Source organism: Camelus ferus, chromosome 4, assembly GCF_009834535.1.
Source record: "Camelus ferus isolate YT-003-E chromosome 4, BCGSAC_Cfer_1.0, whole genome shotgun sequence".
Taxonomy (NCBI): Eukaryota; Metazoa; Chordata; class Mammalia; order Artiodactyla; family Camelidae; genus Camelus; species Camelus ferus.
This window is the reverse complement of record NC_045699.1, coordinates 70,839,863-70,861,907: the sequence shown is the minus strand read 5'-3', so window position 1 is coordinate 70,861,907 and position 22,045 is coordinate 70,839,863. Positions and strand designations below refer to the sequence as shown.

Genomic DNA, 22,045 nt, shown 5'->3' with positions numbered 1-22,045 from the left:
AGACAAGGTAGGCAATGGGAAAAAAGATCTGTGAAGTGCTTGTATTCAACCACTCGGGAAAAAAAGGTACCAGTAGCCAAACAGCACATGAAACATGAAAACGTGTTGATCACCATTAGTCATCGGCAAGATGCAAATTAAAAGCAGCGTGAGCTACCACTACACACCCACTAGAACGGCTAAATGTTGTGAGGGTGTAGAGCAACCAAATTCTCAAAACTGCTGCTGGGGATGACACCCCCAGCCACCACGGAAAAAGGTCTGTGGGCCTTACAAACCTAACACACACCTACTCTCTGGCCCACAGTCCTACTCCTAGATATTTACTCAAGAAAAATGAAAATATTATTCATAATAGAACATTCGGGTGGATAAACAAATTACAGTATTTGACACAGTGAAGTATGTCTCAGTTATTAAAAGCAACCACTGATGTAGGCAACAAAATTGATGAACCTCAAAAACCTGACACCAAAGTAACAACTGTAGGACCCCATCCATTTGCAGCTGTGTAACAGGCAAAGCTAATCCAGGTTAAGACTGGAGGGAAGCCTTGGGCAGAGTCGGGGAGGAAGACTGACTGGGAAGGGACTGGGGGGCTGTATCACACATGTGGGTGCATTTGCAAAAATCAAACAACTAAATGTGTGCCTTTCAATTCCATTAAAGTTTACTTGTAAACAAACGATCCAAAAGAATTTCAAAAGAAAGTAAGGTTGGGGGATGGGGTGCAGGTGAAGGTAGTGGAAGAATCTTGGCAGAATGGGGTGATGGGCAGCCTGGCAGGGGGTTCATTACACTGTTTCAACGTTTCCATTATAAAAAATCTTTTTAAAAAGTTAACAAAAATCTCCCTCTGAGATCAAGACCACGGTCTTGAAGCAAACACGGTCTGAATGCCAACCTCTTCAGGGCAGTGAAGCTGCTCCCTGCCCCATGTCTCCATTCTGACCTGCCGAGGGAAAACACGAGGCTGTCAGAGGGTGTTATTTTCAAGCCTGGTAAGCAGAGACGGACTGTAGGCCTCCCATTTTAAATCATCAGTTGTGAGCACACCAAGAACGCCACAACCCACCTGCCCAGCCATCGTCAGCGTCGGTGTCCAGATCGTCAAGGCCCTTCAGGTTTTCCGCATTGATAATGGTGGGCCGTGGCGCCCGTTCCACCAGCTGCCTCAGTGGACGGACCGGGCGAGTCACCCCCAGCCTGTTTTCTTTTCTGATGAGAGAGAGAAGGGTAAAGATGCTGGACTCATGACAGGTATACAGGCGGAAGTCCTACATTGCCAAGGTGCATGTTTGCCTTTAATATTAAAATCATCTCCTTTTTACAAAACATATAATGAAGGAGTTCAGCTTCCCAGACAGAAGTTCAGCTTCCTTCTGCAGTTTTACACGCTCAGTGCTAACATCTTGGGTAGCAGCAATAAACATGTGTCAAATCTTCAACTTTGTCAGGAACTTGAAATGATAACCCCATCCCTTGTTCAGCCCCACGTCCCAGCCAGCCATCCCACACACCCTGGGGCCTCGAGTTGGCTTTCAGGTTTCCTGAAGCCTCCAGAAGACAAAGCACTCTCATGCGTCAGCCCCACTATCTTGTCCAGTATCACCAACTGGGATAGCTTCTACGTACGTGACTATAACGCAGTAGCCTTACCCGTCCTGGTCATTCATCTGGAACTGTCTAAAAGGAACACGGGGCTCAAGACGGAGCTGGGGAAGGGGGAAAGATCCTCGTTCCACTGTACCCTGGTTCTCTGATGACTGTGGCGAACACATCTGAAACATAACATCAATGAACAGGGTTTTCTGGTAATGGCCCAGATTCTAAGTTCCACTTGCATTAAAATTTGTTTTGGAAAATGGAAAATGGGAAAAACAGGAAAGTTTTGGGGTTTCCCAATTAACTCTATCACCATCTCCCCCGTTTTTCTCCTGCTGTCAGTATGTGAATCCGGGGACTTGTGTCTTGGGGAATACCTGCCTCTCCTTCTCTTAAAGAACCAAGGCTAAATGACGTCCACATCACCAGGGAAAGAAGTTAGAGGCTGTTGAGATTTGAAAAGGGGGAAAGAAAATGCAAGAGTAATGGAAGCCTCCAGAGTAGGGTATCAGGGCAAAGAAATCGGGAGGGAGAACCCCAGGTGGACATTCAACCACTTGAAGGAAGCAGGTTCTGCTGGACATGAACCATCTGACCTCACGGGGAGAAGCACACACTCCGAAGACTTACAAAAGCAGGAAGCATGTCATGGTATGTAGGTGGGTGGTATACACTCCCCATGGACTGTGAAGCCCCTTTTCGGACAGGCTGAGCCGGGCGGAGAGAGGGGTCCTTAGAATCGCTGGTACATGCCGAGGAGGGGGCTCCGTCTCCCGCACTCGAGTTCCTGTTGCCCAGCTCAGTTGGGGAGGCGCTCAGAGACGTGGCAGAAATTATGTTTCGCCCACCGCCCTCCCTCCAGCTTGTCACATCTGGAAATCGAAAGGGGGCAAAAGGGGAGAGGAAAGAGGAGGGGGGAGGAGGGATTGCATGAGGTTCTGAAGGTCAAGGGACCCCCCTCATTCACCAAAAACAAAAATAAAAATAAAAAACAAAGTGAGGAATCGAGCCAACTGTTTAAGCCTGTCAGGGAAGGTGGGGGCGGACACCTGGCCAGTGAGCATGAACTTGCTGAGGGAAGTCCAATTGTAAGAGAAACACAAAAATGAGGTCCGCCCAGAGAGAAGGGAAGTGTAAACAAGACAAGGTCTTCACCGAGCCACAGAAACCACACAGCCACAGACCTAACACCCCAGAGAAACCAAGACAGCCCCGAGGAAAACAGCGTCTGGTCATTTCTTCACAAACACCGACCCAGCCCCATCAGAACCAGCAATGTGCTCAGCATGGACTTGATGTTGAGCCCAGGGAATCCCTGACACGTTTTCAAGCTCTGCTCAACAGAGGCACCTCCAGAGACCCCCCCAGTTCCTGAGGTAGGCCAGAGGTGTGGAAGGGTCTGGGGCCTTCACCCTTGTCTACCCCGGCAGCAGCCCATGGGGCCCTCCTGTGGGTTACAGGCTGAGAACTGCCAATCCTCCCAAACGTTTTAAGGTGATGCTTTCTACTGCCCAACACAGCAGAATCTGATGGAATTAGAGGCCAAGGAGAAATCAGATGAGCCAAAAAAAACCTCTTTTCAGTCAACTTTTTGGCAGGAGTTGAAACATGAAGACCCCTGAACACTTGACCCCTGTGAGAATGAAGCTCAGGACGGGAGCCTCAAAATCAGAGTCTGCCCCCAGCTCTTCAACCACCTGTGCGTGACCTTGGCCAAGCCCTGTGATCACCCCTCTGGCCATCTGCTTCTTCATCTTCTCAAACCCGAAAGTAGAATCGTTCCGAGAAGCTTCTCCTAGTTCTAATTTTTTATAGTCCATAGCAGCTCATCTTAATTAATCCCTGTAAGTTCCAGTTCTTGGCCTAAGGAATTTGATTATATTTTTGGAGTGGACAAAATAACCCAGCAATGGTCACTGAAAAGGCAGTATGTTTCATTAAAGAGTCGCATAGTGATCATTTCATTTACGGAGTATCAGTTCTGACTTTCAGATACCTTGGGGAGTAATCAAAACAAGCAGATAAAAGTCCCTCATATTTCAGGACCCAATCAACACCCACCCCTCAACCTGAGCTATTTCAGAACCCGTGATTAGAACAGATGGAAAATCTCATTTCTAAACAACACCTTAACTTATCACCCTAGGCCACCAAGAAAAAAACATCAGCAGCAAGTATCACTCCACCATCCTGCTGGCCCCTTGGCCAACGCCTGATGAGGGGGCTGGGGAGACTAGTGCTGGGCTGGCGACTCAACCAGGGGGACGTATTAAAAAAATACATTCTAGTTTGGCTAGGGATGGGGGAGCGCTGGAAATCAGACTTTTTAACCAACTCCCCAAGTGATGCTGATGGGATCTGTCTAGGTTTGGGGACCACAGCTTAGAAAACCACCTCTGGAATCAGGGGCCAAGCTGGCCTGTCTGTCCTCGCCACGACCACCCACGCTCAGCAGAACAGACATCCCATGACAGCCGGGAAGGCAAATAGGCCTGGCCCGACCCGAAGGTCAAGACAGGAGGAGAGACCTCCAGCCCAGCCCAGGGAGTAGGTCCGGCAGATGCAGGGATCAGGTGCAGGGTCAGTAACCACGCCTTCTGGGCAAGGAGCCTGGACCCCGGAGCTCTAACTTTGTGAGAAGCGGCACACTTCTTAAAGGCCAGAAAGGTGGGGAAATCCTGCTGCTCCCACGGGCGCCCAGAGGGGCTGTAGCTCACTTACTCTGAGGGCGGAGGCTTGGTCCTGGCCCATACGACAGATCTAAGACGCCCTTTTCTCTGCCAGCCTTGTCCTGCCCTCCAGCTGCTTTCAGCGTCGGAAATTCCTCGGGAGAGAAGGATAACAGTCGGCTTGAGCCCCTTAAACCTGTCAAGAAAATGAGAAAGACTTATGGAGCGAGTGAGAGCAGCATCACAGCTCTCTGCTGCGGCAACTGCCCACCCCCAAAGCCACACGGCCCTGAAGTGAGCTCCCTTCAAGTGCGCTGTCTGCGCTGGCGTTTGGTGCCGGCACAGCGACGCCGGGGTTCCCTGAGGGTGACAAGGAGAGGCCAGCTGCAGGCTGCACCAGGCCCCTTGCCAGCTAACCTGCAGCAGCTGGTTACAGAGGGCGTGGGGGAAGATGCCACAGCTGCTCCAGCCCAGACCCTCCCCAGTCCGCTCCTGGAAGAAGGCAGTAAGGTCCTGCTGGTGACCCTGGGGGCAGATAAGCATGGTCTTCAGTGAAATCAGCCCAGTGAAGTCAGCTGCTTCTGGGTGGAGGCAATGCCCCCATGCAATGCCTCCACCATAGGCTGACCCTCACAACTGTCTCCTCGTTTGTCCGCTCCAGTTTACCATTTTCTCCAAAGTTCCTCAAGGCCAAACATTTCACTCTTGTAATCCTGGGAATGATTTCTTTCTTTGTTCTTCCAACCATTCCCCAAGACTAGATACTCCTTCAGGGAAGAAGCCTTTTTCTAACTGTTCCTATCACTCACTGCACTCAGCATCGGGAGCCTGCTGAATGAATTGTTAATAAGTGACGAATTTTAGGGTCTCAAGTAGGATTTGATCCTTTTATCTGGAATACACAGCACACGTCCAGCACCCTACAAACTTAGTAAGGCTAACACCACAGCACGATGTCCAGCTGTGATATGACTTACTCCCTAGAAAATAAAGTCAAATTTGCCCCAAGGCAAATTTCTTAGCACCACTGATTTGTGGACTTGCTAACGAAGGCAGACTTTGCAGAAAGATGCAGCCGGGACTAGTGAAGATGCATAAGGAGCCAGTTCATTTACCATCCCACTTAGTGAAAAGGTCCACGGTCAAAAGAACCTGCCAGGCTGATCACTGGGCACATGGTTAACAAATGATTAACCTGAGAGACAATCGCCAAGCATCACGATGGAGCCTTACTGCTCTGTGGAGGGGCCCCTGACTCACATAGCTGCTTCATTATGTTAAAAGGTCACTGGCAAGAATGAGTTGTGAAAGTCATACTGTAAAAATACAGTAGATTATTTGAAGTTAAAAAAAAAAAAAAAACCCAGCAAATGCCCACTACTTTTTCTCTACCTCGACAGTCCTAAAGGTATTATTCCAATCATGAATTAAACTTACCCTCCACAGGCAAAAAGGATAAAGTGAAGAACTCAAAATCTCCAACCAAAGCAGTAGTATTCCTAAGGTTTCCTTCCATGCCCTACAATGTTCACCTCCCGCCCCATCATCTGTTCTCCGTCGTGAGAAACCGAGGTGGGAAAGTCAGGGGGTTCTTCCAAGGCCCCAGATCGAGCTCCTGGTGGTGCTGCTGGCAGCAGAGGCCACGAGCCATGTGCCTTTGGCCTCTGCCTGAACCATACCCTTAGGCCTCCTGGGTCTGACCCAGGTGAAACTGACCACACAACCACCTTCTACATGGAGAGAGCCTATCAATTCAGGAAGAATTCTTCTGAATTTCAAAGCCCTGAAAAGGTTTGCGGGCAACACCCTCAAATCCCCACAATCTGCTGGCATCACTGGCTTGTGGCCCCAGCACAGGAGGGGAGTCAGAAGCCCACCCTGGCCCCACTGGGTCGGCACGCCTCTGTTCTCTCCCCTGGCCGCTGGGTTCGCCGTCTCGCAGACGAGTTATCACACGTTTAGAGTATTTTACTGTTTTAGAATCACTTTCTAAATCAAGTTTTATTTTTAATAGGTAATACAATCACAAGGTTCAAAAGCAAAAAGCCTTAAAAGGTATAAACTGAAAGGCTTCCTCCCCGCCTCGTGCCCCATCTGCCTACACAAAACAGGTGGTTTTCTGTTTCCTCCCCTCCCTTCCTCTTATGTTTCCTTCTAGAGACTTTTTTTTTTGCATATTCAACATTTCTTTAAAGTGTATTTTCCCACACCCTGATTTTTTGCACAAATGATAACAATATGTTCTACATACTATTCTACACTTTTTTTTTTAATGTCCTGGAGATCTTGCCATATCAGCAGAAAACTGCTTTTTTTCCTTATAGCCAGATAGTATTTATTAAAGTACCATAAATTGACTCAAGTGACTGTTTCCAATCTTTTGCTATTACAATGCTGCAGTGAATCATCTTGTATATATGCCATTTCATACACCTGCAAGTGTCACTTAACAGGGTGATTTCCTGAAAGTGGAAGTGCCGGGTCAAAGGTATCAAATTGGTATGTGACAGGCAGTGCCCAGCTGCCCTCCAGAGGGGTTGTGCCCATGTACGCGAGCTCTTTATTTATCTCTGTAGTTCTTTTTAAATAAAAATTAATACATTGGTTTACTTAAATTCCAACAGTACAGAAACAAAGGCTACAGAAAGCGAAGAACCACTGTTAACAGTCGAGTGAATCCTCCGTAAAGACCTGGTTTGAGGGGCTGGGATGCCTTGTCACCACCCGGCCCGCCCATCCCTCCATTTCACCCCAGGCTGGAGACACCCGTACAGCCCGCTCACAGTCCCAGGCCGACATCCCCTGCCCGTAGCTCCTCTAGAGGAGCGGGAACTTCAACCCAGCGCACGGACTGATGTGCCCTTCCCCACAGGGGCGGAGCAAGAGGTGGGCCTCCAACCCTGGGATGGCGCGTCCTCTGGGCATCAGAGTGGTGAGGGCTGCACAGGGAAAGCAGGACATGTAGCTCTTTTTCTACTATAAGCTATAAAACGTTAAGTCTGGCAAGGCCTTGGCTGGCAGGGATACACAGAAGACAGAGAGCAATGCCAGGTCAGGGGGCAAAGGGTGAAAAAGGCAGCCCGTGCTCTGTACAGAAGGAAGAGCAATTGGGGTCTAACCGCTCACACCATGTTCACTCTCCTTCCAGCTCGGGGGCTCGCCGAGCAAGGACTGCACAGCGAGCTAGAGACAGTCAAGCCAACGCTGGAAGGTTAGGGAGCTCATGAAGAAAAGTCTGGATCTTTGCCTTCTCTCAAAAACACCTGCTGGCCCTGGGCCCACACACTCAAAGGGCTCTGGTCGCTGGAGGAGAGCGTGTCCCCGCCCCCCCCCCGGCTCAGGGCTCACAGGCTCCGGGCCCCACGGCACCCCCGCCCCTCACCCACACTGCTCTGTTCCAGTCCTGCCTCGGAAGCCACTCAGTTTGCCATTCAGCATGAGTTCAAAGCTCTGGACTCTCTCTCCTCTGCCTCCCAACCCCCATCCTCCCTCTGCTGAAGCCCCACAGCTGGACAGAGCCAAATGCATTTTCCAGTGCTTCCCCAGTGTCTGGCACGACCTAATGGACTAATGGCAACAAATCCCACGTAGCCCTCTCAACACTGGTGTTACTGTGCAAAAGCAAGCAGCTCAACTCCCATGGCTGGCTTATTTATAAACCCAGGCCCAAAGGAAGGTCACCGCCCAACACACGCCCCCCTCCCGGGGCCCCAGGAGAGAGGAGGGGGTGAGAGCTGGCAAGACCCAGGGGCGCTGACTCCATCAGCAGCTCGGCCAAGCAACTGGCGGCAGGGCGGGCACCCGGGTCTGCCCTGCACACCGCAGGACTGCTTCAGCAGTAATATGCAATGACATCCGAGAGCTGATGGGTTCTGCAGAATCAGCGCTTCCACAGCCGGGGCGAAGGCAAAGACCCCACAGAGCAGTATCTCACTTGGGGAAGGGTCCACAAAGCTTCAGGCCAAAGACCGCCTGGCCCAGCCAGGCCAGTCTCTCACACCTGCCCACAGCAATGCCCCACACACACTTACCACCTTCGTGTCCTGCTGGCTTTCCATTCAGCTGTGCCCATGACTTTGGTCCACCTGGCGCTGAACTTGTACTCTGAAAGAAGACAGACAGTGAGAACAGGGCCAGCCTGGTGGGCCTGCTGTCCATCACTGAGTGAGTCAGAACAAGGTGCCCCCTGGGCCCTCACCGGAGGCCCAACCGCTACAGCCTTGTTCCCACTACCACCAGCTGAGCAGGATCCACCCCCACAGTCTCTGGTTCATGCAGAAGCCGGGGGTCGGACAGATGCGGCGCAAGGCAGGGGTGAGTGGCTAGCCCGCAGTCACACAGCCAAGCCATGCCGGGCTCCGAGCATGCCCTCACATTGCCTCCCGGGCCCACACAGAACTACTGTCTTGCTCCGGAAAAAGACCAAACCCCAGTTCTAGCACATGTCTCAAACACTGGGTGCCACTGCTACAGAAGAACACAAACCCGCCTGGCGCTCGGCTGGCCAGGCCACTGCACCACTTCCCATAACTCCTGCCATCCTACAATGCACAGCTCCCCAAGTCAGACGCCTCTGCCTGCACGGATCCCTGCACGGATCTGGACTTGCCGGCTCCACTAACCTTTGCCAGAAGCTCACTGCAGCACACCTGGGACGCCCCCCCCACCTCCCGGCCAAGGCTGAGAGTCACTTGGGTTAGACACCCAGCTAGAGAGGCAGGACTAGGACGCGCCCCCGCCTGCTTGCGTCCAAAGGCCCTTCAGGTCTCCACCACTGAGGTCAGCTGCCTTTCCCAACAACACGAGGCTTAACAACTGAAGGTAAAGACACAAAACAAAGCAGCTGAAGCAGCAGGCCATTCCATCACTCACTGGATTAGATCTCAGATTAAATAATCACCCCTCCCCCTGCCACCACCACTGCACAACTCAAAGCAGAGGCCGTCTCTCTCACCCGCAGTGCAGAGCAACAATCCACTTATTTCTCACAGGTGTGCCCTGAGTGCCTGCCATGGGTGGTCTGGAATGCCCACAATCCCCCCACGCAGACCACATGCGGGTGGTGACAGCAACATGACCAGCAAGGCAGCTCCTGCTGGGGCTGGCGTCCCTTGGCAGGGGGGAGGCGAGGCTCCAGACCAGCAGGAAGCAGGGGTGCCCTGGGTGCTGCCGCCCCACAGCCTCCCGCTTGATGTCTGTAGTCACAGGGACAGCACCCCTGTCCTCACCCACCAAAGGCACTGAAACAGAAGAGAACGCCTGCGGGGCCAAGAAGGGGTTCCTAACATTGTGGCAAATCTCATCCCAAGAGGAGAACTGCTGTAATGACTCAGGTGAGGTTTTAAAAGCCGGAGAACATGGGGAGCCTCCCCTGCTCCCAGCCCCACATGAGAGGAGGGCTGGTACGCGCTGGGAGGAGCTGAGCGCCAGGTAGTGCTGGGTGCTGGCTCCAGGACAGGGCCCCACCCTGACCACAGACAGTTCCCACAGCCAACTGCCTAGGACCGCACGCAGGCCCAGCCCGGACCCTGCAGCACTGGTACAGATGTGCACGTCTCTGATGAGCTCTGAAGGCTGAGTCTGATGTAGAGCCAAGGCTGTAAAATTAACCAAGGTCCTTAATTTCACTTAGTTTCAAATTCTGGGGAACTCAACGCTACATACTCTGACTGACAGGCCCCAGGAGACTTAGGCCAATGGACATGGGGCCTCGTGTGAACATGGATTTCTTCCTTTCTTTTCCCTTAATTCCAAAGCACAGTTCAGTGTTGGGTGGAGGAGGGTATCCTTCCGGCAAAGCCAGAAACCTTCCCCACAGACAGAGGACAGCACCTCAGACCTTTTACCACCCAGGCAGCAACACAAAATTAGCAGTTCAAACTGTTTTCAAGAGTGCCGGGGAATGTCAGGAACCTATCTGGTTTTCTTTTGGTCTTCTAATAGATTCAGACACCATCTAGAATCCTAGCTGCCAGCTGATCTCTGTGACCCACAGACAGACTCCGATGGACTGGGCATGCTGTGATGTTTTGAAGTTTACATCGATTACATCATGACTTCCGCTTAAATGCATCAGCAAGTAAAGGGTTATAGTGCAGTATTTCCCAGTGTGTTCAGAGAGACACCAGTTTCTACAGACGTTCAGTTAGAAAAGCTTCCCAAGGACAAGTAAATTTGGGGAATGCCGTCCATTACGTCTTCTTCTAAGAGTGTCCCAGGACACGCTGGCATATTGAAGATGTGGAGAAAAAGCACGACATTAAGAAAAAGCAAGTAAAGCAGCTTGTTTAATTTTGCTTTTCAAACTCACGTGACACTGAACTTTCTGGGCCCTAACCCTTGTTTCTTTAAGGCCCTAGCTTCCACACAGACACTGAGGGACCCTGATCTAGGCCCCTGCTGGCCTGAGCAACCTCACCTCAGGTTCAGCCAACAGGAACCAAATGAGGTATCTGCATTCCATTCCGGACCTGGGATCTTTCCCAAGAGCTGCAGATGACCTGCTCCACCAGCGACCACGGCCATCTCCCACGCTCCTCTCCCAAACCCCTCTTGGGGTCTGTCTCTGGAGTAAGCAGGCTGTGCAGACTTCCCCTGCTCGGTGACAGCCCCCAGCCGACCCCGGCACAGGGGCGCGAAGCGCTCCAATGTCTGGTCAACAATAGGGACAGGGTCCCTAGCACCTACCTCTTGACTGATTGACTGTGTCGGCTTCTGTAAATTGGAGACAGATTTCTGCAAACCCGGCTGCGGCTGCGACTCCGGCGGCTGAGAGGCCGTCGCAGTGGAACTAGACAAAGACAGGATACATGAGAGTTAGACAGGCACCGGCCAGGCTGACAAGGTCCCTCCGCGTTCCCAAGAGACACGGTTGCTCGCTGGGAGCAAGACTCCTGTGGGCGACAAAAATACCTTCCCAGGTAGACTCCTATGCTGGCAAAGGCAATGAGAAACTGAACCACAAGTAAGGCCTACACCGTGACATCCTACAGGCCAGACCTCTGCCTTCTTGCAGGGCCTTCTGTCTGCCAAAACTGAGAGCTCACCATGAACAAGGAAGGGATGGAGGGTTTGCCAAGCGGGGCACTGAGCCAGTGCAGGGAAGGGGCTGAGCCCCTTGCCCCTCACTCCTGACCAAGAGCCCACAGCAACTCAGGGGCTGGTTGCTTTGAAACATGGTGTTTTTCTAACCTTCTCTTAGCTTGTAAAAGAATTATATGCTCATAGTAAAAATAAATTAATAAACATGACACAGAATTTGTCACAATCTCATCCTCCAGAGAGAAACTCAAGTAGATTTTTTCTACATATAGTAAGACTATTTTTTCAATACCCGTGGGGTAACATACAGTTCACACGCATACACACACAGTTCCACAGCTTGCGCTTTACTTAATCCACCTGACACATTTCCATGAGAATGCACATGGCTCTACCTTTCTTTTAACGACACAGCATAGGTGGCTGGGCCACATGTACCAATCTCCAATTTCTCTTCTATTACAGGTAAAAACTGCAGTAAACTTTTCTACGCATGTATCTTTGCACACTTGTGTGTGAGCAGTTCAGCAGTCTAAGTTCTGAGAAATGGAAAAGCTGGATTAAAAGATGTTTTGAAGTTTAAAAGATAGAGTGGGACTGCCCTCTGGCAAAGTGCATCTGTTAATTACTCCCCAAGTAATCGTCTGAGACAGCAACAAGAGCCTGCCAGCCTGCAGCCTTCTAGTCACTCTTTCTGTTCAGTCTCCACCTGACGAGATTCAAGAAGGACGCAAGCTCTTGGCCAGAATCCACCAATGCCAGCGGCTCATCTGTAAGCTGAAGCCAAACTCTACACATACACTCTCCCAGGCTTACTCAGCACTGCAACTCGCCACGCACAACGGCTACACAGTAAGTCCTCCTTTGCCCACGTCACCCTCTGCCTCAGATGGACGCTTCCAGGTAGCGTCACTTCTGTGTTCTCCAAACCCAAGCACTGACTTCCAGCAGGTGTGGCCCCTGCTCCGCCACCGCCCTGACAGCCCACGGGTTGTGGCCCAGGGCAGCGGAGGACTGCACTCCACCCCTCACTGGCAGGCTGGCTTCAGCACAACTGGCCTCATTCCAGCTACTTGGTACTTTCTCTGCCGACGCTGGGTAAGACTGGATAAGGGGAGAGAGCGAGGCTCTGTCCTCTCTCTAGAACTGTCAGTAGCAGAGGCATTTCGCTGCTTTCACTGAAATGAACAGTGTCAGTTTCACTACCGAGTTTGTAGCGTTCCACACTTGGATAGAGCGATGACAGTGACAGCTGACACCTGCGAGCACGGCCTCTGTGCCAGGCTCTGTGCTCAGAGCTTGCCTTGCGTAACCTCCTCTACCTCCTGAAACCCCCCGGAGCCAGGTATTAGTTCTACTTCACAGGAGGACACTGATGCTCAGAATTCAGATCATTCCCCAGGTCCCATAAAGCTAATAAAGGGCGTGGATGGAAATCACACGCACACACCTGCCCGACTCTGAAAGTCATACTATACCATCAATCAGTACGACCCTTGAGGACACGCTGGGAAGGGTGTTTAAACAGCTACTGCAAGACTCTATTTCAGGTATGACTACTTCAATGACAACCTGACTGAATTATTTGCTCACTCTCCACGTGTCATCTGAAGTCACTACAAGGAGGTTTCACAAAAGCTACTGTGGCCATTTTCAGAAAAGAGAAAAGGGCCCTGGGGGCAAGCTGTCACCTGGGCCACTTTTACTTTCTGGGTCCTGAGTCTGAGCAGCCACACCACGAGGGAGGCAGGGCAAGAAAGTGTAAAAGGCCGGACCGCTTTGTTTTCACTCCCCAACAGGCAAACCCTAGCAGTAGGACTCCGCCTGCCAGCCTTAGCAAGGTCCTGTCCCTCCCCAGGCCCCCCTCAGCACAAACCCCAAGTCCTCTTTCCTGGACAGCCTGTCACTGGCTGAAATGCAGCCCGAGGAGACCAGCAGCGGAAGGAGAGGGACAAAGGCCCAGGCGTCTGAGGGAAGGCAGGACCAGGTCGCGTGCCTGGCGGACTTGAGCTTTCGGCCCCACCACCCAATAGCAGCTGCAACGGTTGCTCTCTTTCTCTAGTGATGACTTGTGTGTCAGCCCCTAAGGCTCCCATAAGCACTGTGCTGGCAGAGGGGGAGCCTTCAGGGAGGCTGCGTACTGACCCTGACTCCTTGGATTTGGGGGTGCTCTCCTTAGTGACTGGGCTGTCTGGAGCTCCTGCAGCAGCCTGTGTGGAAAGCTGCTGGCCCCACAGCCAGGAGCCCAGCACCTGGGGACCCCCACCAGCATGAAGAACTCAAGCACCAGCTCTGTCCCCCGGGGCTCGTACAGGAACTGGCTCTGAGTCACTGCACAAGCTCCTCTGGGGGGTGATGAGTCCCTTCCTAACAAGGTACAGGGGACATGGTCACTGGGGACAAGGCAGCTCACAGAAACACCGCAGCATCAGCTCCCAGAGTTAGGAAAAATTAAGGCAGGGCACAAAAAACAACTAAGCAGCAGGAGGAAGGGTGGAAGCAGCTTCCTTTGGAATCTCCCTGGTTCCAGCGTGGCAGCCTACAGAAGGAAAGCCCCAGCCCCCGCCCCCCACCAGCCCCTCTCCCAAAACCTCTTTGGGTCTTGCTGCTCCTGCTTGTTTGCCCATCCCGTCCCGTCCTTGGGTACTATAACGATGTTGGGGTCGTTTCCTTTGTTCTCAGACTTCAAGCTTGGTAGGTTTGCAGGCGGTGGCATACGCCGGGCTGTGGCAACTTTCCCGAGACTCTGTAAGCCATGTCTAGGAAGAACTGCAGGAAGGGAGAGGTGGAAACAGGAAAGTTACAGAAGGAAAGATGCTGGGTTCATTCTGCTGCTCTTCCAAACTCTACTTGATAATGTCAAAGACAATCAAACGAAAGACAAGGGACAGACCTGTCACGGAAACAAAAAGTGGTCACTTTACAAGCTCTTCAACGAGGACTTCAGAGAAACAGGAGCTGCTGAAATCTGAGCAGAGGCTCCCACTTCACTGGAGCACAGAAGGCTCAGGGAGTTTACAACACGGGCAAGGAGCCAGGCCCGAAACCTCCATCTCACAGAGTAGCCACCCCCTGCAAGGGGCAACTGCTCCGGCCTTGTTACAGCAGGGCTGGAGGGACAGCCTCTCCTGGACCCAAGCCTGAGCGGGGCCCCTGACATCCATACAATCCTCACAGGGTACGGATACAATCAACAGGAACTCTTCCCACCAAGTTCCAGAATATCAGAACCAAGAAACCCAAAAAAAGTGACTCTAATGCAAATTAAGTTCCATTCTACCCTTCAGGCTAAAAATATTCATGGCTTCAGTAAGAAAAGATAGATGAGGAAATAACCCTACTACAGCAGTCAGGACACTCCAGGCTCTGAAATCAGACATCAAATAGGAGCAGAGAGTGATTCGCTTCCCTGGAACTGCGGGATGACCACCACGGCCCAGAGACTGGCGTGCGTGGACCACATCTGTCTGACCAGACAGGGGACTCTGGCTTTTCCCAGTCCTTGACCTCGGGCTTCTCACCGAAGGGAAAGCATAAGGAGCTGGCTTCCAACTCGCTCTTACCTGAGGATCTGATCGCGTCTACTGATTTTCCTTTATACTTATCAAACAGGCTGAGAGTCGAATACTTGCTTTTCCCATCCTTGCCCTTGGTTATTTGCCCCAAACGATCGGACATTGCGATGAAATGTCATCTAGTAAGGAAATTTTTCTTGGCACCGCTCCCGATCTGCCTTTGAAAAGGAAAAAAAGAGCATGTTAATCTGCCAGAACCTCTGACACAATGGACTGAATCCTTCAGGGATGGTGGATCTCCTTGAAGATCTGAAGAAAGCTCTGGACTCTGTCCCTAGAAAGATGTCCTTACCACACACAAGCTGTCCTGCTCACGTTTAAATCAGAGCATTTTGTAGACACCACCCCACCCCACCCCACCAGGCTGAGAGCTCTCCCCCAGCTGAAAACCAGCTGGAGTCTCTCACTCACCCATCACACGGAAAGGGAAGCCTGCACACACCGAGTCCTCTCTCTGAGGCAAGGACAGCTCCTCAAGGTGCAAAAATAAATGCTTACTTGTCACTTGCAGCACATCCATGTACCACCAAAATAAGGCAGGCAGACGGGGGGGGGGGGGGGAGCACAAAACTCGCTGACGGAAGGCTGGCCACTTCACAGATGAGCCAAACCAAGTCTAGGGACGCAACCAAGCAGCTGGGTTCCTTTCTTTTCAAAATAAAGAACCAGCACCCAGAGGGAAAAACGCCTGCTTAGCCAACAAGAGCAGGGCTCTCTGAGGTGCAGACGTGGCAAGCAGAGAGCAGGGAGCAGGCGCTCCCTGGGGGAGCCCACACGGGGCTGCATGTCCATGCCTGCTCCCCCGATTCCTGCCTCCCCACTCGGAGGAAATCTTGAAGAGAAGCTCCTCCCCTCTGCTACTTCCTACCTTTCTGCAGGCTCCTCCGTGAGCACTGGCTTCACTCATCCACTCAAATACTTAGGCCCCGTGCCAGGCACTGAGGACTAATAGCTCCAGTGCCCTTTATTCTACATCCAATCCTGGCTATCGGTTCTAAACTTGATCATGGAAAATAAAAACTTGTACAGGTGACCGTTACCTCCACTGGAATTAATGTATGGAAAAGAAAGCTAAAGCATCAACTTAGACATATTGACAATTTGTCTTTAATGATGAAACAGACAGCTGTGAAAACACCCATGCCTCATAAGAGGCACTTGGTCTCGCTGCAGCAGGAAGGGTTGTCACTTCATCCTAGTCCGAAGCCACGCAGGCCAGAAGAGCACATCCAACAGGCTGGGTGTTATCCAACCTTTCGTTCATTTCACAAGTCATGAAAATGAATAAATCTGATACTCAAGACCCTCCAGTCACTGTCTCAGGTGCAGGAACAGATAAGCATGCAATTTGTAGCTGGAAGCTTACGCACCTCGATGGGCGCCCAGGGGCAAGAGTCCTGGCTTGGGTGCGATGCGCAGAGCTCGCCTCTGCACAGGGGACACCTACCAGGTGGTCACCCCTCTCTCAGGGAAAGGCTCCTCTCCTCCCCACATGGTTGCAGCCACCCAGCTTGAATACTTAACTCCTTTCCCCACCTACATCCTGGTTCACTCAGCTCAGCTGGCCGAGGGGAAGGGAGAGGCTCGCGTCGGCACCCAAGCCCAGGAGGTAAGAGCCCTGCAGCGTCCAGGAGAGCGGGCTCAGTGAAAAAGGAACCAGCAGAAATGCTCACCAAGTTACCAGTCAGAGCCACTCAGTACCAGTCACCCTCAAGTGCCAGGAGCAAGGAACAGCAGTGACCGGGGGTGGAAACCATCCCAAAGTGTCTAAATTCAGATTTGACGCCCCAGGGTTCCACAACACACCCCTTACCTTTAGATCTCCCTCCCCCAAACTGGGTCCAATTCCACTGAAGTCAGAATTAGTAACAGCCTCCCCGGGCTGCCTCCCCCCCCAGACTGGGCTGTAAGCCCCTCCAGGAAAGGGAGCGGCTCTTGCTTGCGGCAGAATGGCCAGTGCTTAACAGGCTTTCAAACGTGAATAGCCTGGAAGTCTCCATTAAGATCAGGTAATTCTGTCAAATCAAACCAGCAGAAAAGACCACTGGGGGGGACAGGAACCCCTGCTAGCGCTAGTGCGCGCGCGCGCACACACACACACACACACACACACACACACACTCAACACCATCAACAAAAGCGCTTGGCACTGTCGCTGTGGTGAGAGCCACACATGGCCCCTGCGTGCAGAGCTCGGTTTGTAACAGGGGTTGGCAAACACAAGTCAGGGCCCCAGCCAATGGCCTGTTTTTTAAGGCCCTCAAGCTAAAATGACTTTTTCTTACATTCTTCATATTTGTTAAAAAAAAAAAAAAAACAAAACAGAACAGCAAAGAACATGCAAGAGGATAGCATGCAGCCTGCAAAGTCTGCTGACCCTGGGTCTAAAAGGAAAGGCCTTAAACAAGCACTTTCAAAGGTCTCAGGTGGGAAACAGCTGGGCAGCCTGGGGGGCACCCCTGAAGAGGCCCTACAGCCTGAGCAAGGGTCCAAGTAGGGCCCGCCAAGAGAGGGGGGCCCAGGCAGAGGGCTGAGTCTTCCACTCACCAGCAGGAGGCCTCCCCATGGACTCTGACCAGGATACTGAACAAACTGTGACAAGCCAAGCAACAAAGATGCGGATGTCCTAATCCCCACAACCTGTGGCCATGCTACCCTCCATGTGTCACAGCCAAAGGGATGTGAGGAAGGACCCTGGCAAGGGGAGATGGTCCTGGATTATCAGGGCGGGCTCAGTGGAATCACAAGGGTCCTCAGAAGCACGAGGCAGGAGGCTCGGAGTAGGAGAGGCGTGGCAATAGGAGCACAGGCTGGAGCGATGTTCTTTAAAGTTGGAAGAGGACAGAGAGCAGAGGCAGGCAGGCGGCCTCCAGAAGCCAGAAAAGGCAAGGAAACAGATTCCCCCTAGAGCCTCCAAAAGGAACACAGCCCTGCTGACACTTTGATTTCAGACCAACAAGATTCATTTCAGACTTCTGACCTCCAGAACTGTGAGAGAATCCATGTGTTGTTTTAAGCCACTAGATTTATGGTAATCTGTCAAAGCAACGATAGAAAACTAATGCACTCATTTATCCAACACATTTTTCCTGAGCACTGCCATGTGCCCACAGTGAGCTGGGCCTGGGACATGCAGGGGATAAAGGGGACACAACCTCCACGCGGCATCCAGCCTGCAGAGATGGTGGGACTCACCCACGGTCACAGGGCTAGTTCATAAGCAGCATGTTCCACAACCCTTCACTGCAGCACAACGGCAGAAATGCTAAATCACAGCTACACCTCCGCGGTCCCTGACCGAGCTACTTAAAATCTGTTAGTCCACGGGAATGTGTACTGGTGCAGCCACTGTGCAAGACTGTATGGCGATTCCTCAAAAAATTAACAGAACTACCATGTGATCCAGTTATCCCACTTCTGGGTATTTATCCAAAGAATAGGAAAATACTAATTTGAAAAAAATATATACGCACCCTATGTTCATTATGGCATTACTTACAAAAGCCAAAATGACAAAATATGGGAACAGCCTAAATGGATGAATGGATAAAACAGATGTAGTATATATAAATGCAACGGACTATTACTCAAACCTTGCCATTTGCATAACACGGGTGGACCTCAAGAGTATTACGTTAAGTGAAATAAGTCAGATGGAGATAGACAAAGAAAGATTTCACTTTTATGTGGAATATAAAAACCAACCAAACACAAAATAGATGAACAAACCAAACCAATCAAAAACACATGGATACAGAGAACAGAGTAGTGGTGACCAGAAAGGAAGGGATTGGGGGAGGGCGAAATGGGCAAAGGAGATCAATTGTGTGGGGACGGATGGAAACTACACTGTTGGCGGTGAGCACGCTGTGGGGTTTGCAGCAGTAGAAATGCGATGTGTACACATGAAACTTACGTAACATTATAAAAAAAAAACCTGCCAGACCAAACTTCTGCCTGTTCACTGATACAAACCAATCTTTCTTTGACTCTGCACTGCCTGGGCCCAGGGGCAAATGTCGGAGCGGAGAGCCCTCCATGGGTCTTCCTGGTGACACCACGCTTCTCAGAACTAACCAGCCCCACCCCACCCCCAGGAAGCATCAGGAGGCCAGAGCCTGACCACAACCCCACTCCTGCAGGAAGGAAGGAAGAAGGAAAGAAGGAAAGACAGGCAGGCAGGCGCTGGGCCACTGAAAGCCACTCTCCTGGGAACCGTGTCTAAGAGATGTTGGCTGGTCTCCACCTGTTGCTTGAACTCTGTCCTCTCAATAAGTTCAACCATTCAGCAAATACTAACTGACCACCACCTACTATGTTTAGGTAAAACGCCTCCTACTTCTTGCAATGAGGGCCCCTCAGAGAAGCTGAAACAGAGGACACACGGGGCTACCGCCTACGCTCAACCCAACACTGCAATTTTTTGAAGCCCCTTCTCCCACCTTTTAACCAAGTTTTGTGCCTGTTGAGCACATTCTGGCCTCTCTAGACCTGTTTCCCTATCTACAGAACTGGGGAGCCAAGACAAGACTTCACAAGTGCCAGAAGGTTCTAAAATCAAACATATCGATGTTAATAACCCACAGCCAAGGAATTACAAGTGATTCACCATCAAAGCAGCCATCTCTGACCACACATCCGGGGTTGGATTTTATATTGACAGAAACCTAGGATGCTAACGGGCTGTGGGAACCAAGTGACCATTGCTATGGAAACAGCACCAGGGGAGGGAGCCTGATACCTGGTCAGTGTGATGCTCCACAGTGAGACCACACAGAGGGAGGCTCTTCCAGCCCCAACTCTCCCTTAAAGCTGGAGTTGGCCTGAAGAATGCACATCAGTGGCCCACAAGGCAAAACTGTGTACTCTCTGGCCCTTTACAAAGAAAGAATACAGACACGGGCCTTAGAGCATACAGGGGTTCTTTCATTTAACCAGATTCTACTGGACACAAATCCGAAACACAAATGAAATCATTCTGGTTCCCCCAACTGTACGCACCTCCAGTGAACCGGGGCCACGTCTGGGGCCTAGCTCCGTCCTACACCCATCTGGCTCCTCTGCCTGCCCCTGGTTTTCATAAACTCAGGCCAGGGACACTGACTGTTACTAGGGGTTTAACCAGCTTCCAAATATCTGCTGACTTTCTATCCATCAACACACACACACACACACACCCACCCCTAAGCTTGCCCAGCCCTGTCAGACAGCAGAAAGAGGTGCAGGCAAACAACTGGGTGTGAATCACGGAGCCAGCAGAGTGAACATGCTTCTGGGTGGGTCACAGGCGTGTCCTTTCAAGCCTGATGGGCACAGACCAAGCTTGGAGTGCAGCCACCGCTTTCACGCTGCTCTCACTCCCTTCTGTAGGCAACAGAATTCATTTCTGCTTTTTTTTCCCCAAACAAGATCTAATTTGGATCCTCAGTATTATATACAAAACAGACACAAGCCAAGGGAAGCCCTGCCTGAGAGGGAGTCCTGCCTGTGCCCCACCCCCACTGCTGCAAGCCCTCAGGCCCCGCAGGCCCCCCGCAGGCATATGGAAAATGTTTGACCTAAAATAATAGGCTGCCATTACGTAGAGGAAAGAAGGACCTAAAATCCACACAAAGATAGCTTTGGGGAATGAAGAAAAGGACATTTAGAAAGCAAATCCAGGTCTGCATACCTTGGCAAGTTACCTAAAAGTGCTGAGAGGCCCAGGCCTTCCTGGAACAAAAACTCCCAGAAAGATTTGCTAACAAAGGCAACTTAATAAGCAGGCCCCGCCTCTCCAGACAGCAGCCCCACCTGTCCAGGTCACCAGACTGCTCTCCGTCCACCAGGGGGAGGATCTCCCACACTCAGTGTTATCACAAGCCATTTCCGAGTAACAGGATTCACTTCACTCCCACTTGGGTCCCAGCCAGCTCTAGGGACAGCCTGTAGCTCAGCGGGGAGCCACTGCAGCTGCACACGCAGGGCCGATCACAGTGTGGCCCAGCTCCTGAGGGCCAGGCGCCGGCTCAGCGCTCAGTCCCTGATCCCAACTCCACACAACAATCCTCTTTGGAAGACACTCCTGTCATCAGCCTGCCTTACAGAGATGGACGCTAAGGTGCAGTCAGGAAAGAGAAGTAACTTGTCCACAGTCACAAGGCTACTGATGCTGGAACCGGGCCTGGAGTCCAGGCAGGAACACCAGGCTGCAGACACACGCTGGGGGGACTATGACTCCAGGCTTTACCTGTGGGAGGGCGAGTGCACTGGTTCTGCCCTGCGGCAACCCCAGCTCAAAGGCTGCCTTCTGGGTGGTGGCACAGATGGTGGTACTGGACGAGGTGTTCAAAGATGAACATTTTATACGCGCCAATGCTGCCATCAGCCAGATTTGCCTCAGGGCACACCCAGGCCTCCCTGAGTGTAGTAATATTTGATCTAAATCACCTGTTTTTTTAAAATAGTCCTCAATCCTCAGGACATCTGGTGACATCACCATGTGGCTCTTTTCTTCAGTCACCAACATGAAAGGATGCACTGTGTGTTCCAGCCCCACCCCCAAGGAGCACGGGCATTTAGCCTAAGAGCCTGGGCCGCGAGGCACAAGCAGAAGCCCCAACCTGGAGTGGGGAGAAAGGAAGATGGAATATCTCTGTCCAGAAGGAAAGATCCCACTGCTACACAAAACATACCAAAACGCATGATCTGACAGGAATGGAAACTGAGAGCAGGCCAGATAAACAGTGCAGAAAACAGGCACGTGGGCCAGGAAAGAATACAGCCATTAAACAGTACACTTGTCAAGTCTCAGTCAAAACACAGAGAACCATCACCACAAAACCCAGGTACAGGAGAAAGAAATAACTCCATCGTTCTCCAGCAAGTCAGTGTCTAGCAAAGAACCACTCTGACATAAGGGAGGCACCGCATCACCTACTTCCAATTCTCAGACCTGCATGCCCACTCTGCATAACAGAGTGCTGCTGGGGGTGCGGTGCCAAGGATGCGGAGACAAGGAGCTCCGCAGTGTCTTCTCAGGAGGCCCAGACAGTGAGCATCTCCGTCACCACCACTCCACCGCCCGGCCGCTGCCACAGTCACAGACAACAGAAACAAAAGCACAGAGGTGGGTTCCAATAAAACTTTATTGGAACTCTTGGGGCTGCAGTTTGC

General features: G+C 51.6%; 1 protein-coding gene across 1 annotated transcript in view; it reads right to left on the bottom strand.

Annotated features, from left to right (window-relative positions):
• PRRC2B (proline rich coiled-coil 2B) overlaps positions 1 to 22,045 on the bottom strand; it is an 83,324-nt gene that overhangs the window by 42,971 nt on the left and 18,308 nt on the right. Inside the window, 8 exon segments of the mRNA XM_032478689.1 lie at positions 1,076 to 1,218; positions 1,660 to 1,781; positions 2,236 to 2,477; positions 4,327 to 4,470; positions 8,306 to 8,378; positions 10,962 to 11,064; positions 13,907 to 14,084; positions 14,879 to 15,048. Of these exon segments, the coding sequence (XP_032334580.1) occupies positions 1,076 to 1,218; positions 1,660 to 1,781; positions 2,236 to 2,477; positions 4,327 to 4,470; positions 8,306 to 8,378; positions 10,962 to 11,064; positions 13,907 to 14,084; positions 14,879 to 14,993 (1,120 nt within the window). The 5' untranslated portion in view covers positions 14,994 to 15,048.